Raw genomic sequence first — 20,548 nt, 5'->3', positions numbered from 1 at the left:
GCGCAGGTTTCTTTTGACCCTGACCTCATTTTCACGGTTCATTGCACAGTGTTAAGTTTTTGTGTTTTTGTCTATTTTTCTTAAACTTTAAGTAATAGGTCAACTATATATGTTGTATAGAAGCATTGTTAGCTGTACATGTCTGCCTGGCATGGTTCATCTGACCTTGACCTCATTTTCATGGTTCATTGGTCTTCGTTTAGTTATCTTGGTTAATGTTAAGTTTATGAGACAGTTGTAATAAAGCTTTCTACTTAGGACTATCTACATAATATCAATGATTAGTATAGAAGGCGAGACATTTCAGCGTGTGCACTCTTGTTAACAATTTTCATAAAATTTGTAAATTTTTACTAACATTTTCCACTGAAACTACTGGGCCAAGTTTATTATAGATAGAGATAATTGTAAGCAGCAAGAATGTTCAGTAAAGTAAAATGTACAAACACATCCCCATCACCAAAACACAATTTTGTCATGAATCCATCTGCTTCCTTTGTTTAATATTCACATAGACCAAGGTGAGCGACACAGGCTCTTTAGAGCCTCTAGTTTAATAGACTTTTGTCTTGCCTAAGTACATTTAATCAAGTTATCTGAGATTAATCCCCCTTTCTAGTATATTAACTTTGGGTGTTCTTGTGAAGTTTTCAAGTACAGCTAGACCACAGTACATTTATAGGTTTCCATTTGGATAGGCAAATATCCTAGATGATTAAAATTTGTTCAATCAAGCTGGTGTTTATATTTCTAAGTAAGTAATATAGAAATATTTCCCTCAGAGAAAGCCTTCTGTATCTCTTAGAAATGTGTTTGTCCAATTAGGCTTCCATTTTATTTAAATGTCTCCTTCAACCACATTAAGCCATCTTCATGCAGGATTTGATCCATGGCATGGGCAGACTTTCAACTTATATATATGTCATTACGTAAGAGCAAAGAGTGATTAGGCTTGAAGTCAGAATAATATCTAGTAGGGCAACATGGTTCCTGCAGACTGTTACTTTGTGAACTAGTATATTAAAAATATGGCTTAGCTCATTGGTCTAGTCCAAAGCATGGCTCATATATCATATCACATTAATTAACATATTATTTTCCTAATATGCATGTAATATTTGCCACTGGACATTCTATTCTAATCCATCACTAAAATGGTCTATAATTTTTCTTCATGAAGTTTATAAAAACATATATGCATATGAAATAACCTTGAAATGAAATATTTAAAAATTAAACTTATGGTTTTTAGACATTTGATAGTAAAACAGATATTAGAATCTCAGCTTTAGAGACCAATTTTAGGTTTAACTGAGATATCTCATGTCAAGGTTGAGGTAAAACTATAAATGTAAGCTGCCATTACATTGCATAACAAAAACACCTGCATCTAGTGCATAGAAGTAAAAAAAAAGTCAATTAATTTTAGCAACACTTTTCATTACACACTGAGAGACATATTTGCCAAAACAGAATAATTTGTTAAAGAAAGAATCGAAGAGCTTCTCAGCAACACAGTTTAATCTATCAATTCTGAAAAATAAGGCTGTCTATATTTGTAAGAATCCACAGTTTTGTTAAACATTTTAGTTATATATATTAAGTTCTATTTCTGTTATTGCTTGCTTGAAAAGTTTGTTCAAAATGATGTCTTCAATTTATGTATTTGATAAACAAGAATGTTTAAATCTGAGATATTTTTTTTTAAGATTATGACCAAGGGTGCAATTAAAACACATAAAAACACAAAATGATGAAGTGACATATAATGGACACTATAACAAGACAATCAATGATCCATAAAGATATACAAGTTGTAAATTACAGCATCTTGACAGTTTGATAGAAACATCTATAATCCAATTATTATTCATTTATTGAATATAAAAAAAGAAGATGTGGTATGATTACTAATGAGACAACTCTCGACAATAGACCAAATGACACAGAAATCAACAACTATAGGTCACTGTACAGCCTTCAACAATGAACAAAGCCAATACTGCATAGTCAGCTATAACAGGCCCAAAAATGTCAAATGAAAGACAATTCAAAGAAACAAGAGCTAATGGCCTAATCTATGTACAAATAATGAACAAAAAAAATAACAACCATTGAATTACAGGTTCCTGACTTTGGACGCCAACCATCCCCTAACCTGGGACTGGTGTAATAGTACAACATATGAGGAAACTATAAAAATCAGTTAAAAAAGGCTTAACCTCATCAGATGGATAAATTGAAATACATGTTACAAAAACTCAAAGTGGCTGTTGACCCTTATTTGTTCATCCCAACAACAAAAAAGTCGCTAATGTAACAGATCTGAGAGTACTAGTAGTTACATACAGTTAGTTCAATTTAGCCAATAACAACAAATTAAAAAAAAAATGCATATAACACTAGTAGACATTTAAATGTTTATAATTTTAAAATCTGCCATGTTTTTTTGTAGGTGAAGAAGCCAGAGATTTATTCCTCCATTCCAGGCTTCCTATCACAGTACTTAGTAAAATTTGGTAAGTTATAAAAAATAAAGTGTACCATGAACAACAACGAAGACAATATGTTGCTTGGAAAGTTGACGGTCCTTTCCTGATCCAAATAGAGTATTCACTTGGGTTTTAACTTAATATTGTTTGTCACATTCTATTGTAGTTTTTTTACATAAAAAAATATAATCTTTTCTTGTACATTTACATAATTGAAGTAAATTCTGATATAAAATGTAGAAATTTTAAGAAGAGCATTTAAATTTTTGAGTCTACTTTGAGATTTACTTAGTACTTTTTTGTAACATGTTAATAAAACACAAGGAAATACAACATTCTCAACATCATTCATAATTTATGTCAGGTCTACATAATTATATAAGTCCAAATCATTTTGGCTAATTATTTGATAGTAACCGCAAGTATGTATAATTTTACGTGACATAATTACAAATTTGACCTGGGGTCCCAGTATGATAAATTAGTATTTACTTTTGCCTTTCTGGCATGTAAATTTTACTGTATTATAAAAACAAATATAACAGTAGGAACAAAGAAGTTAAAACAATATTCCCACCCAAAAAAATTGTAATTGATAACATTAGAAATTGTTCAGAAAGTGAGAATCCATTACAGCCTTTAAACATAGTTTCATATTTTTTTGCGATTCTCAATGAACATGTTGGAGTCTTTTTAATCAGAAAAATGAAATGAAACATTATTATGAAGAAACTTTCCAGTTCTTTCTGACAAAGACAAAATCTCTGTTAATCATGTTTTCATTACTTTCAAATCCATCACATATCTACTCAAAACTTAAGGTTGTAATCTTCTTTAAAGACAGAATTATTATTTTATAGCTATCACTTTTAATGCTGTGTTTAGGTACAAGTGGTTTTTGATCCTTTAATTATTTTTTTTTTATTTCTGAATGAAATGGTTTTCTCTAAAAAAATGTACTGAATTAAAAGTTAAGCAAGGATTAAAAATATGATTCCAGTTCTTGATGTTGTTATTAGTTTTATTAAATTGATAACAACAAGTCATAAATGGGGCTGAAATTATTCAAATTCTTTACAATTGTAATCTGTATGAATGTAGGAAATATGAATTTTTCGGCTTTGTTATCAAAACACTTAAAAAAGAAAAGATATCAAGATAGCCATCAAAAATTATAAATTGAAGAACAACTATTCCTTACCTAAAAAGATAAATAGACAACTAGCGTTCCACAAGAAAACTACAAAAAACTGAAGATTGAGCTACACAAACCCTCATTATTAGGAATTATATTGAATTCTAAGCATTTCTATTCAACCACTGACACTGATCATATATTACTCACAATGTAAAAATCTAGGCATCATTTTAATACATGTATAAGGAAAATTTAAAAACAATTTGTTTATGAAATTTTCAGAGATTTAAGTTTGGAAACCATTTGAAGTTAAAGAATGTATCTTCCTTATGTATAACTCTGATCCCTTATCCAATATGGCTATGCTTTTGGGCCTATTAATTACTAAAGCATCTCAACGTTTGTATCGGCCTTGAATATTGCTGGACACATTATTTGTCTCAATAAAATCTGGTACCATAGGCGGATCCAGGGGGGGGCCCTGGGGGGCCCGGGCCCCCCCTTTTGTGGGAAAAATTTTGTTGATTATATAGGGAATCATTGAAGCATGACTGGAGCGGGCCCCCCCTTAGGTCAGTCAGCGGGCCCCCCCTTAGGAAAAGTTCTGGATCCGCCACTGGGTACCCTAAAACTAGTACCATTGAAGGTAATGTAAGTACAATGATTCCATAATTTATGATATGACAATGTCTTCAAAACATAACTGAAATCTGGTAATTTGGTTTAAATCCTGATCTTAACACTTTGAAATAAGAATTCTATCAATATCAACATTTACATTTTATATTCATTAAGTTTAACATGGACATTTAGTTTGGTATAATAGAGCTGAAAGATAAAATTCTTCCTTTCTGGATAATGGTCCTGATAGGGCACCAAACTTCAAAGACTTTAGACTTCCATATAAAATATTAACATAATGAGTTTTCACAAGGGATAATGGTCATTCTAGTGGCTGCCCTGATAAGGACACAAGGTGGACGCACGTCATTTATGTACATTCTCCTTAGCTTTCTAAACACTTTCCGATAAGAATAGCTGTTCATAGCTTGTAAATATTTAAATGGAAAATAAAACAATGAACTTGAAAGGGTCTGAGTCTAGATAATCTGAGATAATCATCCAGAACTTTTGTATTGTAATAATTGACTTCTGAACAGCATGTTTAGGTCTTTAATTTCTACATTAAAAGGTGTGATCAATAGAGAACAATTTTTATAAATCTCTGCCATAAGAACTTGCGACAGGTTTAATCGATTAATAGCATGCTTCCCTTTTAAGGGGCCATCTCAAAGTTGCTTTTAGTTTAAAAGTTATCATAACTTAGTGTAAAACTTTGACTGGAAAGATCAGCTTAAAAAACAAACATCTTAACTATAAGCAGATTGTGTTAATATCTACAAGTCTTTAAAAGTATTTACTATAAACCCAAATAGAAAGTCAGCATTTTATAGGTTATAGCACTTAACAAAAAGTGACTGTACACCTACTTATAAGACTCACTACATACTGTGTCTATAACAAAAGCCATAAACTTTCCTTTCCCTTCTAATATAAACCAAATGTAAAAATTTGAAGACAACTAAAAGCTTTTGTTAGTATCATAAACTAAAAATATATCAAAAAGTTATTTAATACAAGCTTCTAGTTTAGCATTTTAATTTTAGTAAAGCAATGCAAATAGTGTAAACACTGATTGAAATAGACTAAACTCATCTGATTAACACCTAACATTGCTATAATTGGGAGAAATAAAAAAGACAAGAAGCACTGACCTATTAGAACTAGCAGTTATGGAATAAAGTTGAGACTGGAAACAGAGAATGTGTTGAAGAGATATCAACCCCACCAAAAAGAGTCTTCAATACAGAAGAAAAAAATCCTACTTCCAGAGGCAGGCTTCAGCTGGCCCTAAAAAAGTGTTCTAATTTAAAGGGAACATCAAATTTAAGAGATTTATAAACAATATTACCATAAGAAAACTTTGTGATATTATAAATTGATAAAGTTTCTTTTCAAGTTGAATGTTCAAATTATTTTTTTTGCATCTGGAGAAATTTATATAATCTTTTAGTAATTTGTGGTAGTAAAATGACCGTACATGAAAATTTTCTAGTAACTCATATATTCTGTTTATAAAAATCAAACCTTAATTCTAGACATAAGAAGAGTTAAACAACCTAAGAAATAATTAAAATAATTAATATAACAATATTTACACAAGGACAAAAGAATTATCCTAACTCAATAAAGACCACTTTTGGATTGACTGAACCCAACCTTACAGATGGGGTCATTGGAACATCAACCTTAATTATTGTTTGTGTTATGAATTAAGTATAGATATGTCTTGTTTTGGAAACAGAAATATCCACTTTCACTGGATAGGATCTGTTCAAAGTGTATTGGGCAGTTATTGTTCAGGATTACCCAAAGCCAAGATATCATTAACTTACAGTAAGATTAAAATTTTTTGATGATGTTTATGATGTTGATATTTTATTTCATGATGATATAGGAATAAATCTAATGTTGAGCACAATTTTTGCCTATTCAAATTTCTTCAGTTTTTGCCACCATTGTCAAATTAGTTGAAAATGTTTTCAAGTATCAAGATAACTGATTTAGGTTTAACTTTGTAGTTCAAGTCAGTATATTTATTCTTGTGATTCTAAGAAAAAGATTGACAATATCTCGAAAAGTTATATCATAATAAAGCAAAAAAAAAAGGGGGGAAGGAGTCTAGTGTAAAAGTTATTAAATTGAAATTGTTTGTGAAGAATAGTATATAATTTTAGGTTGTGATCACAACAGGGAGACTTCTTCAGTAGTTCCTATAATTTGACCCATTAGACTTTATTGATCAGAGTAGTATAGTGAAATATTGTCCAATATCCAGTCTTAGTATTAGAAGTCAAATTTGTTCAGCAAAATTTAATGCCTATTCAAAATATTTATTATGAGATGTTTAAATGGGAACAATTAAAGATTAAAAAGTTGGCGACTAGGAAGACTTGTTAGTTCGTTATGGATTTCATTTTAAAATTTTTCACTTTATTCATAATTCATAATGTAAACATGGTGACCCATTCCAATCAATCATTTATCAAGGTCCTACAAATATATATTGGTCCTGAGGCCTACATAATCAATGAGGTCTATGCTGGTGGTTAACAGAAATAAATTAATAAATTTATGTTTCAATTTCCATATTTTTGTGAAGAAATATTATTATTTTGTTTGTTTGACAGATGTGTATGAAATAGTAGTTATTCAGTATATACGTCATGTTTGAATCATGATTTTCTTCATGTGTTTAACAAAGGTCCTATGTCTTTTCTTTTGTCAGTAGCCTAGGATAAAATTCTTAGTTGATATCATATTTAAGTTATGAATTTCTTGTTACTTTCTAATATTCTTGTCCAATTTGATAATTTTTAAAAGCTGCAGAGTTTATATACAACATAGAAAATACACAGACTGAAGTTAAATTAAGTTCTTATGTTAGACCCCTTATAATCAGCAAACTCCTTTTTTGGTAGACTTGTGTGGCTGGGCTGCTGACTAAATGAATGATACCCTTCATATTCTGTAATTCCTAGAAATGATATCAACTTTTTAGGAAAGGTAAAAAAAATGAAACTAATTCTTTGTCTTAGGTTCTCTCCAGAAAACTTATAAGCTTACTGTTTATGATATATATATATAAAATAAAGAATGGAAATAGGGAATGTGTCAAAGCGTCAACAACCTGACCATAGAGTAGACAATATATACCTAGGTCATCTATTTGTCTACGATAAGTTGTGTTTTGTATAAAATGTTCACTGCTTTATGGAGACATTCGTCCATGGGAGGTTTGATCAGAGTAAAAATGTCTTCAATCCTTGTATTATTGAATGTTAAAAAGCAAAGACTTAAACCCTCATAGAAATGTTATTTAAACTTTATATGGTTTTAACATTCAATTACATTGCATTTCTATTATCTCTATACCAATGTAATTTGGTTTGTTTAGAAATAAAGATAAACGTATATATATATATATATATAGCTTTTTAAATCTTTTAAATTTGAAGAGAACATTAAAGTAAATAGCAAATGATAAAACTAAACAATATAACAAATGAAGACAATTATTTTAAAAGCTTGTATCTCTTTATATAGTAATAGTAATCTTAACAGAAAGCAAGAACATATACAATATACATGTCAATGTACGCAAAATATTAGATTTCTTGCCACTTTAGATGGGGAAAAGAAAAGCAAGGCTTGTAGAACTTTCCCCAGTTTCATAGAGAGTACAAATAAATTGAAAAAAAATAGACAACTCAGGCACCTAATATTGTTTTAACCTGCATTTTAACTTGATATCTAGCTTTTTTTAATTCTCTTATCAACAATCTCTTAAATGAAAACCACAATAAGGACATAAAATTATTTGTGACACAAGCATTAATTTTAACATGACTATTTTTGCTAAAAATAGACGCAGAATTACTGAAATGTCTTATTTGAATACTATGAGAATAAAGCAATGATTGTTTTGGTAAACCTGTTATTTATATTTATACAATATGTGCCTGATTGCAGTTTAAAATGTGTATTATGAATGAGTACAGTGGTGACATAGAATTTAAGGAAATAGTAAAACGAAAACATTGAGGGGCAAGATTTATTAGTTTGTTACAACAAATTAAACAATATCATCTAATCTCTAAACTTGTTTCAATAAAATGAAAAAACATAATACATCTTGTTTAGATTTTGCCAAAGGTAAATACAAATAAAAAAAAAAAAACGTTTGACAATTTTCGACAGATAGGATCTCCACCTTAAATAATCATGTATCTATCAAGCTCGAGGGCACCAGTCTGAACACAAGCAGGTCCCACTATAATTACACTTTAATTACAGACAGCATACAGAGATTTTTTTTACTTTTTATCCTGAGGTTCATTGAAGTATTTTTTGTTAAAGGTCATCACCTTTTCAATCACTAAATCAAAAGTGAGTTATTAAACATGCATTTATTCAAGTGAAAGAAATTAAAAAAAACAGCATCAAATGAATGGTAGTTAAAAAAAATCAGGACAATATGTTTCTTTGGTATTAGGCTATTCAAAATTGAAACAGCAACCCAACTGACAACAACACAAAAAAACACAAAAGGCATCCATAGGGATTTTTTTACTTAACCTGGTCAAAGCCTCAATGCAATTGGACATTTCAGAATCTAAAAAAAATAAAAATAAAATAAAAAAAAGTGACATAAAGCATTCAATGCATTATCCATCAAAACATTTTTAAAACCTTCAAAAATTTCATTTTAAGTTTGCTGAAATCTACAGAAACTTATTCATGCCTAAATCTATCATTATCATCAATCAGTCTACCTTAATCTTAAATCACAGAAAAAAAGGTGAATGGTTTTGTGAGATTTTTATTTAAAATAAGTTTACTTCATTCATCATAATGTGCATGCAAGGCCACAGTTAATAAAGTATCATTGGCGTACATAATAATTTATATGTATTACATTGAATAGAAGCTTGTAAACTGAATCTGCAATCAGCAAATCATAAAAAAAAAATTGAAAACAGTTTTTAAGTTAAGCATTTTCAGTAAACAATTGTTTGTTATGGTTAGCTTAAAATGTTTTCTATATCTAAATCTTAAAAGCAAGGGAAATTTTGGTTCACATTGACATAATTTACCCGTTGTTAGAGATTTTCAGGATTATTTGTATGGAGGGTGTGTTTGATTTGTTACTGGCCAGTTCAGTCTTCATTATTAATGTTCTGTTATGGTCTGTATCATTTATTTGTCAACAGTTATTTAATTCATCTTGTTGAAATCTTTGTGTAAACCTGAAAGTGTTTGTATTCTTTGTAAACGGTTGTGATAAGTAAAGATAAATAATCGTTTTTACAATTTATCAAACACAGTAATTGGATGATTACCGGTTTAACCTGTACCTAGGTAAATATTGCTTTGAACTGATCTTTTCGGTTGGAATTTGTTTGAGAATAATAAGTAATTCATGTTGAAGTGTTGATATATTACTCCTTATATTGATATGAACTTCAAACATTTGTTTAATCATGTGTCAGTGGTAGAGAGATGTTTGTACATATTGGAACTGTGGTTAACAAAAGTTTAATAGAAGTCACTTGTAACAAATTAATATTCTTTTTTCTGTAATTATATCATTAAAGGTTTGGTGATACAGGTTTCTTTAGGGCAATGATATCTGTCACTTGCATTTAACAAAACAGAAGTGAGAAACCTGTGTGAGAGTTAGTAGGAAGGATCCTTATTTCGTATTCCAGAGGGAAAAAATCCTAGAGACAACCTGTCTCTAATAATTAAAGACTTATTGTATGATGACCTCTTGATGCTCTTTGGTTATTTGTGTCGGTGGGTTGCTGTCTCAATGACCTGTACCCATCTCTTTATTCTTTCATTGATTGTTCTTTCCTTTTTTCTGATATATAATACAAAACTATGGAAATCCAAAATTCCATCGCAATATGAGGCTCACTTCTAGCTTACAGAAAATATAGAACTTCTAAAATTGTGACATGGATGGATGCTTGTCTCATTGGCACTCATACCACATCTTCTTATATGAAACAAAGGTAACTCCCTTTTATTATAAAAACGCAAAAGGTGTTATTTGATGAAGCAAGAATATTAAAATTGTTTCAAAAGATGTTTGTGAAATCTCTCTTGACTCTGAGTGAATCTGGTACTATCTTATACAATGTACTGATATTAAGATAGCTGATTCCCTGCTTTTGTAGAAATGACTGGGTTATATGGCCATATATACATTACTTCTATTATCTATAATCATTCGTACAGTTTCCATGAAATTTCACGCTGTGCAGCTCTGGATTAATCAGTAACTAATACTTCAGCCCTGTTCCTGCTATTAACCTACTGAATGTTCAGCTTGAAGTTGATGTAGAATTTAATATGTACCCTAAAACATATTACTTGTGTATGAACACGTCTTAAATCCTTTTAAATGACACCATATAATAATTTAGGAGTTTTAAAGTATTTTATTTTAACAGTTATATAAGCTTCTTGTTACACTTTTACATATTTGATTTCACATATTTTATTACATAACTGGTTGAAGGTAACCATTTAGGAAATACAGGGCAAAGTTTTCAGCTTTTATACAAGCTATATGGAGTCAAATATTGGTTCTTGATTTATGTAGTCAGAATTCTTAGGCTAATATAAGACCATTTACATTTTAAAGATCTGGCATATTCTTATATATAAATTATCATTTTATAGCATTTAGATTAATTAACTTCTGAAGAAATAAACTTTGATGTCATAGAAGGTATCTTTGTTCTCTTAAGCATTCTGTGGAAGCCTATTGTGGATTGATACAAGCTGACTACCTGGTTTGTTCTCAGGGGCAGAATTATCCATTTTTAAAGGGGGGTCCAACCCAGGATATAGGGAGGGGTTCCAACCATATGTTCCCATTTAAAAGCATTCATCAGTCAAGGTCACTATTTAAACCATTTGACTGATGATAAGAGTGGCAAGGAAATTTGACTGAATTTGACCAATGAATGATAAAGAATAAACAAAAAAAATAAACTGCAGTATGAGCTTTGCTCATTGTTGAAGTCCATACGGTGACCTATAAATGTTAATTTCTGTGTGACTGTCATGACTCTTGTTAAGAGTTGTCTCATTGACAATCATACAACACCTTTTTAATATGGTCAGGAAAATATATACGTAAAGATTTACAGAGAATTCTTTTCCAGTATTTTCTGATATTAATGCACCCACTATCATTGGGTTGACAATAGATATCTTTAATTTCCTCTTGTTTACACAGCCCACTTATGGAGATTGTGGTTATATTTTCTGTTTGTCTTAAATATGTATATTCAGTTGTCATACAGGTATTTAATTAAAACTGGAATGAAATTCTTCTATTACTGGATAATTATACATGTGGTTGGATGTTAATATAACTGGGATAGTCAAGAATTTTATGTTTATTTGCCCTCTGTTTATTTTTCTTGGTAACTAAAGAATCCAGAAGGACATGAATACCTATCAAAAGTAAACAAATAATATTTCATATCAAAAAGACAGCCACTTCAAATTTTGTTAAGCTTCTGTAAAACTTGATAAGGACAAAAAAGTATACAGTAAGATTTTCAATTTACTTAAATAGCTTCTTTCTGTAATACTTGATTAAATGGTGATATTAGTATTGAAATCAATTTTCATAGCAGGTGAACTACACTAGGGACCTTACATTAAATTTAAGAATAGGTTTAAAGGATTGAGCTTGTGAATGGGATATCAAAGTCTGTCATAATCATGGTACAGTGCATCTAGATTGAACCCCCATGGAGATTTTTTTTAGTGTCACTACTTGTAGAATCAGTTGGTGTATACATAGTAAAGGCAAAAAAGACATTGATTTGTAGAGTCTCAATGTTTAGAATCAATTATAAGCTGAAGCCCCCATCTTGATACAGGATTGTCTTGCTGTGTTGAAGACACATTGGTGGCCTTGGGATGTTTTCTGCTCTTTGATCAGGTTTTTATCTCTTCAACACATTCCCCATTTCCATTCTTGATTGTTAAACTAATGAACAGTCAAGGTCTCCATTGTTGATTGCTTACAACCAGTGGCTAATATTACAGGACATACAAAGACAGTCTATAGAAATGATAAGCAGAGAAGGTAAACCTTCAAAATAGTCAAGGTTGATGAGAATGCACAATGTTTTTGGCCCCCCTATTTTCTCATTTTTCAAATTCTGTGTTTGACAGCTACTTACTAGGTTAAAACATTCTCTGATGCTTGAAGTTTGTTTGGATGAACTTCAAAATCACTAATTTTAGCAATTGGGTGAGGTGAGGGGGGTAAACTTTTTGTTATTATTCAAATATTGTAATTATTATTCACTTATCAGGTGTTTCGTACAACAAATTTTTAGTTTTTAAGTGCCTGCACCAACGTGACTCAGGATTTCTTTTTATTCCAATGTTATTAGCACTGTTTTTGCTGTCTAAATCGCCGTAATTTTCTCTAGGTCAAGTAGGCGCACCCTATGAAATTTTAAGAAACATTGACCAAAAATCGTAATTTTCCCTTCTATTGGCGTTTTTGGTGCCATTTTACCCCCCTCACCTCATCCATTTTTGTGGAATTAATGGTTTTGAAGTTCAGTTAAACAAACTTCAAACCTAAGGGAATATTTTAAGGTGATAAGTAGCTTTCCAAAACAGAATTAGAAAATAGGGGGGGCCAAAAACAGGCCTTATCATACCTTGTCCTTTTATTGGTTCTTATTTAAGGAAACCATACAAGTACAAACATTGAAACATGTTTTAAGATACCACTTACGAGTTGGTTGACCGTTATGGAATAACCGTTTCACAAATGATAACGGATATGTTCCTTACGTCGTAACTACAATCCCCTTCCCTTTCATGAATGTGACCTACCAGATTAGACTATTTACCGAATTTGTTATCACATAAGCAACACGATGGGTGCCGCATGTGGAGCAGGATCTGCTTACCCGTCCGGAGCACCTGAGATCACCCCTAGTTTTTTGGTGGGGGTTCGTGTTGTTTATTCATTAGTTTTCTATGTTGTGTCGTGTGTGCTGTTGTTTGTTTGTCTTTTTCATTTTTAGCCATGGCGTTGTCAGTTTGTTTTAGATTTATGAGTTTGACTGTCCCTTTGGTATCTTTCGTCCTTCTTTTAAGGGAGACCAAAAAAAGGTTGTCTTTTAATACAGGTGCAAACTATATGAAATGTACTACAGAGTGATCTATGGTCTTATAATATAATACAGGTTTTTGATTAATACAGGTGGTCACTCTACAGCAGGTGTGACTGTATATACAAAAGCTCTAGCTTGAATTTTGCAATTTCTTATTCTAGGCTTTTTGAAAGATTTGACCACTGCAAAGATATAAGTTAGGTTGACAGTATACTATGACTTGGTTTTGACTTGAGTAACAGAGAGATATTTGTTGAGATAGCTGAGCCTTTGGTTTACTTTTTCTCTTGAGGATTACTGTAATCTTACTTTGATTGTTGAAAGCTTTGGTGTAAAAGTTTTCTACTTTTGAAATGTCATTTATTCTGCACACATTGTCAAGGTCTGATTTGTTTCCTCATATTTTGAGATTATCTCAGTTTTTGTACACCCTTTAATCAAACAACAAGTGAAAACTATCATTGAACTGATGGAGTAAACAACATCAGGAATTTTTTTTTGCATAAAGAATGTTCCAATGAATTTTTATGGTATTTCTTTTTTCATATTTTTTTTAAGAGTAAGAGAAAAGAAATGAGTGTTTCCACAATTAGAAACATAATTAGTTTTAATCTTTATCCAAAACAACATGTATAAAAGCAGCCCTGCTTTAATCTAATAAAGGAAACACCTTCTTATTTGCATCAATTAGTGTCCAGATAGAGTATGCAAATTAAAAAAAAAAACTATCAAAAATGTATTTAAATGTTTATATGTTTAAGGTCAAAGTTTTGTGAAGTAGATAAATAGTCTGAAATGGGAAAGGCTATCTAAAATATATCTTAATGTTTACTGAATGAGGTCATTGAAAGCATGAATACATTGAATAGAGAGATAAGTAAGGATTTATTGAGTGTCAAATGGAGAAGCTTATTATCAGAATCAATCAACCCGTTAATTATCCCAAAAGGAAACAAAATTACCCCACTTTTGAAGTTTTAAATTACCTTGTATGGTTTGTCACGAAAGAAGGGTTAAAAGTTTTTCAAATTTTCAGATGCAATCAAAGTTTGATGAAATTTCATATTTTTTTAATCAGTAGATCAGCAATTTGAGATGTTTAAACAGTAACATACAATTTACAGTCTGTTTGTGTGGTTGTTGTTTTATATGTCCTGTCCACACCTTCAAGTGATAAATCTGAAATTGAAAACAAGCATGTCAGAGTTATTGCCCTTTGTATTGAATATTCATCTTTGTGATACTAACATTACAAATTATTATGATTCCACTCGAATACCTACAAATTTGTATAGTAAACAATAAAATTGTTCGTAACATTTAATACTAAATAAATTTTTATGAGTGTTTAACTTAAAAAACTTTTCTGTTCCTTTTCTAGTATTGAGTTTCTTGAAAATTAATATAAATTCTTCAACTTTAATTGTGTAATAGCTAATATTTAAGTTATAAATTGCCAGAAATAATTGAATTAATAACTCAGAGAAAGAAAATAAAGAGGTCAGATTGGACAAATAATTGAATGTCACAGTGAAAAAAAAATCTCTCCATTATTCAATTTTCTATTTACGTACCGCGTCCTCTTACTTTAAAATACCAAAAGAATGCACATTTAATTTCTTTTGTAATTATAAAAAAGAATTTGGTTAAATAACTGAAGTTTGTTTAAAATTCTATTCATCCAAGCGTATCAGATGTTTATAATTTTCCCATGACACGATGAATGTCATGCAGTCAACAATATCATAATTTATACTTATATATTATAGATAAATATTTGTTGCAATTACTTTTCAATGGTTTTATCTTACATTAAAAAACAGAATGATAAATGTATTTCATAGAAAGACAAGTTTGTTCTTCAAATTATTACAGTACCCAAGGATATTTTGTTCTTCAAATTATTACAGTACCCAAGGATATTTTATGGCCTTTGTATAACTCACAAAAGTCATGTTTTATGGTCTAATTTTGTACGGCAATACAATTTATAAAGTTACTTGAAGTTGATATAATTCATTTGAGTACTGATTTTACTGGGTTTCAAATTCATAATTTATGAAATTGCTAAATCAGTGAAATATTTGATCCTTTTTATGTACTACATGTATTACACTTTCAAAAGACTAAAAAGTTGTCATCAAATTCAAAAGGGATGTCAAAAGCTGGTTGAATATAATATTTTTTCTTCAATTTTGTTAGCCAAAATCTTCATCTACAAATAACTTTAAGGCAAACCATCCTGAAATAACTATTTCATTTTTTCTTACTGATTAAATGAAATCATGAAATCCACTCCATGACCAACATTACAAAAGACTCAAGCTTATACCTTGGAATATGATGGGTGTTCTGCTAATCACAGCCTTTTTTGTAAAGTTATTTGACTGTTCTGTTAAAACTTTCATGGTTCCAATGCCTCAAGTGAATAATATTAATGTATTTGGCAATAACAAAAGATGAACAAATGTGTTGTGCACAAGAATTTTGATTCACATTTATTGTATAAATTCTGAATTAGGGGAAGGAGAATTCTTTCCTTTAATATTTCAGAAAACTGGTGTTAATTAATTTTTCTTGTTTCAGGAATCTAGCTGATGTTAGCAATGACAATCTTCTAAATGTAGATGAGTTTGTCCTATGTATGCATTTGATACAGGAAGTCCTCAAAGGGAGAAAAACGCCAGGAGACTTGCCAGAAAATCTTAAGCCAAAAATGTCTGCACCTGTGGACTTGCCAGCAATAACTTCCATTGAAAGAGAAGCCTATGTTAAAGTGTTTCAGACAGTTGATGATAAAAGAAAATGTTATTTAGAAGGTAAAAAACACATAAGTAAGAAGATTAGGTTTGATTGCTAATGAGACAGAGTCCAAATGATAGATATTAAATTATATGTGGTATGAGTGCCAAGGAGACAACTCTCCATCCATGTCACAATTTGTAAATTGTTAACCATTATAGTTCAAAGTATGGCCTTCAACACATATCCTTGTATGACACCCAACAGCTAGCTATAAAGGGCCCCAAAAATGTTATGTTGGGTGGAGAGTTTTCTCATTGGCACTCATACCACACATATCCTTGTATGACACCCAACAGCAAGCTATAAAGGGCCCCAAAAATGTTATGTTGGGTGGAGAGTTTTCTTATTGGCACTCATACCACATCTTCTTATATCTATTTGTTTATTTTGGATTTTTAAAGGTTAACCAAAATTTATCTACAATCAGTTTCCTTCATTTGTATTTGCTTACAAAGAATGGTTTGGAAATGTAGAATGAAATTTTAATGATTATAGAATTACTAGAGTTATTTCCCCTTTGGCACATTCAGTTTTAAATCATCTATAAAACTTCAACTATTCATAACTTACCAACTACATTTGATATATTGCATTGTGAAACTCTTGGGATGGTGTCTACAAGAACCATTAGCTATTGTTTGTAAAATTAGATATTAGAGAAAACCAAAACACAATACATGTATGATCAGTTGTTAAAGCAAAAATATAACCTGTTTAAAATTAACTGTTCCAGCATTAGAAGTCAGACCATTGTTCCAAGCTTCCATGTTACGACCAGAAATACTTGCCAAAGTATGGGACCTCTCAGATATAAATAAAGATGGTGTTTTGGACTCTGATGAATGGACTATAGCTTGTCATCTCATTAGAATTATAAAACAAGGTATGGTATTAAAGGTTAGGGGGATGGAGTTCAGGATTCTGATTAATGAACTAAGGCTTGTCAACTCATTACACTTAAAAAACAAGGTATGGTATTAAAGAGTAAGTGATTGAGTTCAGGATACTAATAAATTCATTATAGCTTGCTATCTCTTTAGAATTTTATAAAACTGGGTACACTGTATTGTTTGAAAGGGTGAAAGGGGACATCTATTTTCACTGAAAACTGAACACATTTTTGTCTCGCCTTGATGGAGTCAAAAAGTGAGACCTAGGTATGCTGTTTCCTGCGTCGGCGTTGGCGACAGCGGCGCCAACAATGTATTAGTTTGTGATTATGTCTAGTTTATCTCATTTCCATGGAGATTATTTGGCCCTGCCCCCTCAGTCATGGTCTATTGATTTTGAAACTTTTGCCTATTTTACATGTTGTTGTTTGACACATTCCCATTTCCATTCTCCTCATGCTGTATATCAGGTTTTTTATACGACTGCAAAAAAAAATTGCGTTCGCATGATGTCGTCTGCGTCGTCGTCTGTGTTTTCGTCCGAAGACACATTTGGTGTCCGGACAATAACTTTAGTTTAAGTGAATGGATCTCTATGAAATTTTATGAAAAGGTTTAATACATCAAAAGGAAGCTTGGGATTGATTTTGGGGATGATGGTCCCTACCGTTTTGGAATTAGGGGCCCAAAAGGGGCCCAAAACGCATTTTTCTACTTTCAAGATATCAACTTGTGTATAAGCATTTCAGTTGCTCTGAAATTGTACCAAAATGTTTAATACCACAGGTAGAAGGTTTGGATTGATTTTGGGGTTACGGTCCCAAATGTGTTGGAATTTGGGGCCAAAAAAGGGGCCAAAACAAGCATTTATTTAGTTTTTAGTCAATAACTTGTGTTTAAGTGTATAAATCTCTCTGAAATTATACCACAAGTTTTCATACTACAAAGGGATGGTAAGGGGGGTGGGGGTGGGGGGGTGGGGGTATGGTTCAAATTTCAAATCATTAAGCAATTAGGGACAAAAAAGGGGGAAAACAAGGGTTTTACTGTTGAAAGGACAATTTAGAAAATTTAAAAGCAGTGAAGGGGAGGTAATCCAATTAAAATATTAAGAACACTGTTGTATATATGTTTGATTACTTGATTACCTCCCTTACACTGCTTGAAAATTATGTATTAAGAAATGATGATTGTCTTGAGATGTGTAGCTGTAAATTTTATGTTATTTTTATACGACCCCAAAAAAATTTTGGGTTCGTATAATGGTATGATGTCGTCGTCTGCGTCGTCGTCGTCCGAAGACACTTTGGTTTCCGTATAATAACTTTAGTTTAAGTGAATAGATCTTAATGAAATTTTTTCCAGAAGGTTCAATACCACAAAAGGAAGGTTGGGATTTATTTTGGGGATGATGGTCCGAACCGTTTAGGAATTAGGGGCCCAAAAGGGGCCAAAACAACCATTTTTCTAGTTTCAGGATAATAACTTGTTTACCAGTATTTCAATTGCTCTGAAAGTATACTGCAATGTTTAAAATCACAAGTAGAAGGTTTGGATTCAATTAAGGGGTTATGGGGCCAAAGTTTAGGAATTAAGGGCCAAAAAGGTGCCACAACAAGCATTTTTCTAGTTTCCAGACAATACCTTGTGTGTAATTGCATGGATCGCTCTGAAATTGTACCACAATGTACCATATAACAAAGGGGAGGCTGGGATTAAGTTTATGGTGAATTGCCCAAAATATGTAGGAATTAAGGGCCAAAAAAGGGCCAAAAAGAAGCATGTTTCTAGTTTCCAAACAATCATGACAATAACTTGTGTTTAAGTGTATGGATCTCTCTGAAATCGTACTACAAGGTTCAATATTACAAAGGAAAGCATGGGATTGAGATTAAGGGTTATTGCTCCAAGGGGGGTTTCAATAAATTGGGGGGGGGGGGGGGGGTCTCAGTTTACCATTTTTTGTAAGGGATTTTTTTTTTTTCCAACATTTTTCAAATTTTAAATTTTGAAAAGTTTCAATAAGAAATATTCAATTGCACAGTATTGTGCAATAGATGTGTTAGATCTTGAACCACATTAATTTTGTGGCAAAAACCTATATTATGTCAAAAATTTGATCACAATCAAAATTCAGAGCTGTATCAAGCTTGATTGTTGTGTCCATAATTGCCCCAACTGTTCAGGGTTCGATGACTGCGGATGTGTAAAACTGCGCCCTGTGGATCATCTGGTTTAAAAGTGTGATAAATCTTTGCTTTATTAGCTATATCTTGTCATTAGACTTATAAACACAAGGTTTAGTATCATAGGGCATGAGATAGATGAGGATGCAGTCCTCTTGGATGTCAATTACAATGGTTATTTTAGATTCAGAATTTAAATTATTGAATATTACTTCTTCAAGTTATGCAGGAACAAGCCATTGTTTTAGGAGGGGCCTTTTTCTTTTTATTGAGTTGCAGCACAGGATAAATGACATTGTGACATTGAATAAGCAAAAAAGGGGAGGTTGGGTTATCATAATAAATATTACCCTGGAGTCAGTTTTACAAAAAAACTTACGACTAAGATTTATTGTGAGTATACTGAATTGTTAATGGCTTGCAATCAATCTTAATCTTATCTTTTTGGTGAAACTGACATCCAGGTGTTTAGAAAGAACAGATGTGTTTCCAATATTAGGAATTAAAGTTAAACCAAGATATTGATTAGCTTTGACTTTTGTTGAGTATTTACTTAAATACATAGTAAATCCCTGTTTTTGTTGTAAATACACAAGTTTTGTTTACAAACCACATGTAAATAAAATTTGAGATCAATACAGAGCTTTGTAATGTCCAGTATAAACCCTATCGAAATGTTATAAAACATCTGTAAGGTGACATATTGGATAAGCATATGGGCAGGTGATAGAATGGGGACAAGGTAAGCCAACATACCTAGGATAGTAAATGTGATGGAAAAGGGGATTGGGTGGGGATAAAAAGCTACCAGATGATTAATTGAATAAGCAGATAGACATTTTAGTGAATGGGGACAAGGTCAGCTAAAATATTTAGAACAGATGCAGTGTGGAGGACAGGGGATAGGGGATGAACAACTTAGGTGTTACGATCTATAAGCAGATAGGCTGTTGGACCAATGAAGACTTGGCAACCCAAATTAATTAAAAGGGACATCTTGTTTGAATTGATTTCCATTTGTGATTTCAGGGCCTTTTATAGCTTACTATGAGGTGTTGGCTTTGCTCATTGTTGAAGCTGTACAGTGACCTATAGTTATTAATTTATGTGTCATTTTGGTCTCTTGTGGAGAGTTGTCTCATTGGCAATCATACACCATCTTCTTTTTTATATATACAAGATAAACCAAGACCCAACATCTCCTTTTATTCATGAAGATTGATACTCTGAATAAAGAGGTGGTGCA

The 20,548-nt window shown here is 31.5% G+C and overlaps 1 protein-coding gene across 3 annotated transcripts in view; it reads left to right on the top strand.

Moving 5' to 3' along the window:
- The window catches only part of LOC143056851 (uncharacterized), a 92,990-nt gene that overhangs the window by 16,328 nt on the left and 56,114 nt on the right, over positions 1–20,548 (top strand). For all 3 annotated transcript variants that reach the window (XM_076230033.1, XM_076230027.1, XM_076230019.1), the window contains exons 3-5: positions 2,456–2,519; positions 16,008–16,240; positions 16,960–17,109. In XM_076230033.1, coding sequence (XP_076086148.1) covers positions 2,456–2,519; positions 16,008–16,240; positions 16,960–17,109 — 447 coding nt within the window. The remainder of the gene's footprint in view (positions 1–2,455; positions 2,520–16,007; positions 16,241–16,959; positions 17,110–20,548) is intronic.

This window comes from Mytilus galloprovincialis, chromosome 1, assembly GCF_965363235.1.
Source record: "Mytilus galloprovincialis chromosome 1, xbMytGall1.hap1.1, whole genome shotgun sequence".
NCBI lineage: Eukaryota > Metazoa > Mollusca > Bivalvia > Mytilida > Mytilidae > Mytilus > Mytilus galloprovincialis.
Note: the sequence above shows the minus strand (reverse complement) of the source record. Positions and strands in the feature narration are given on the sequence as shown.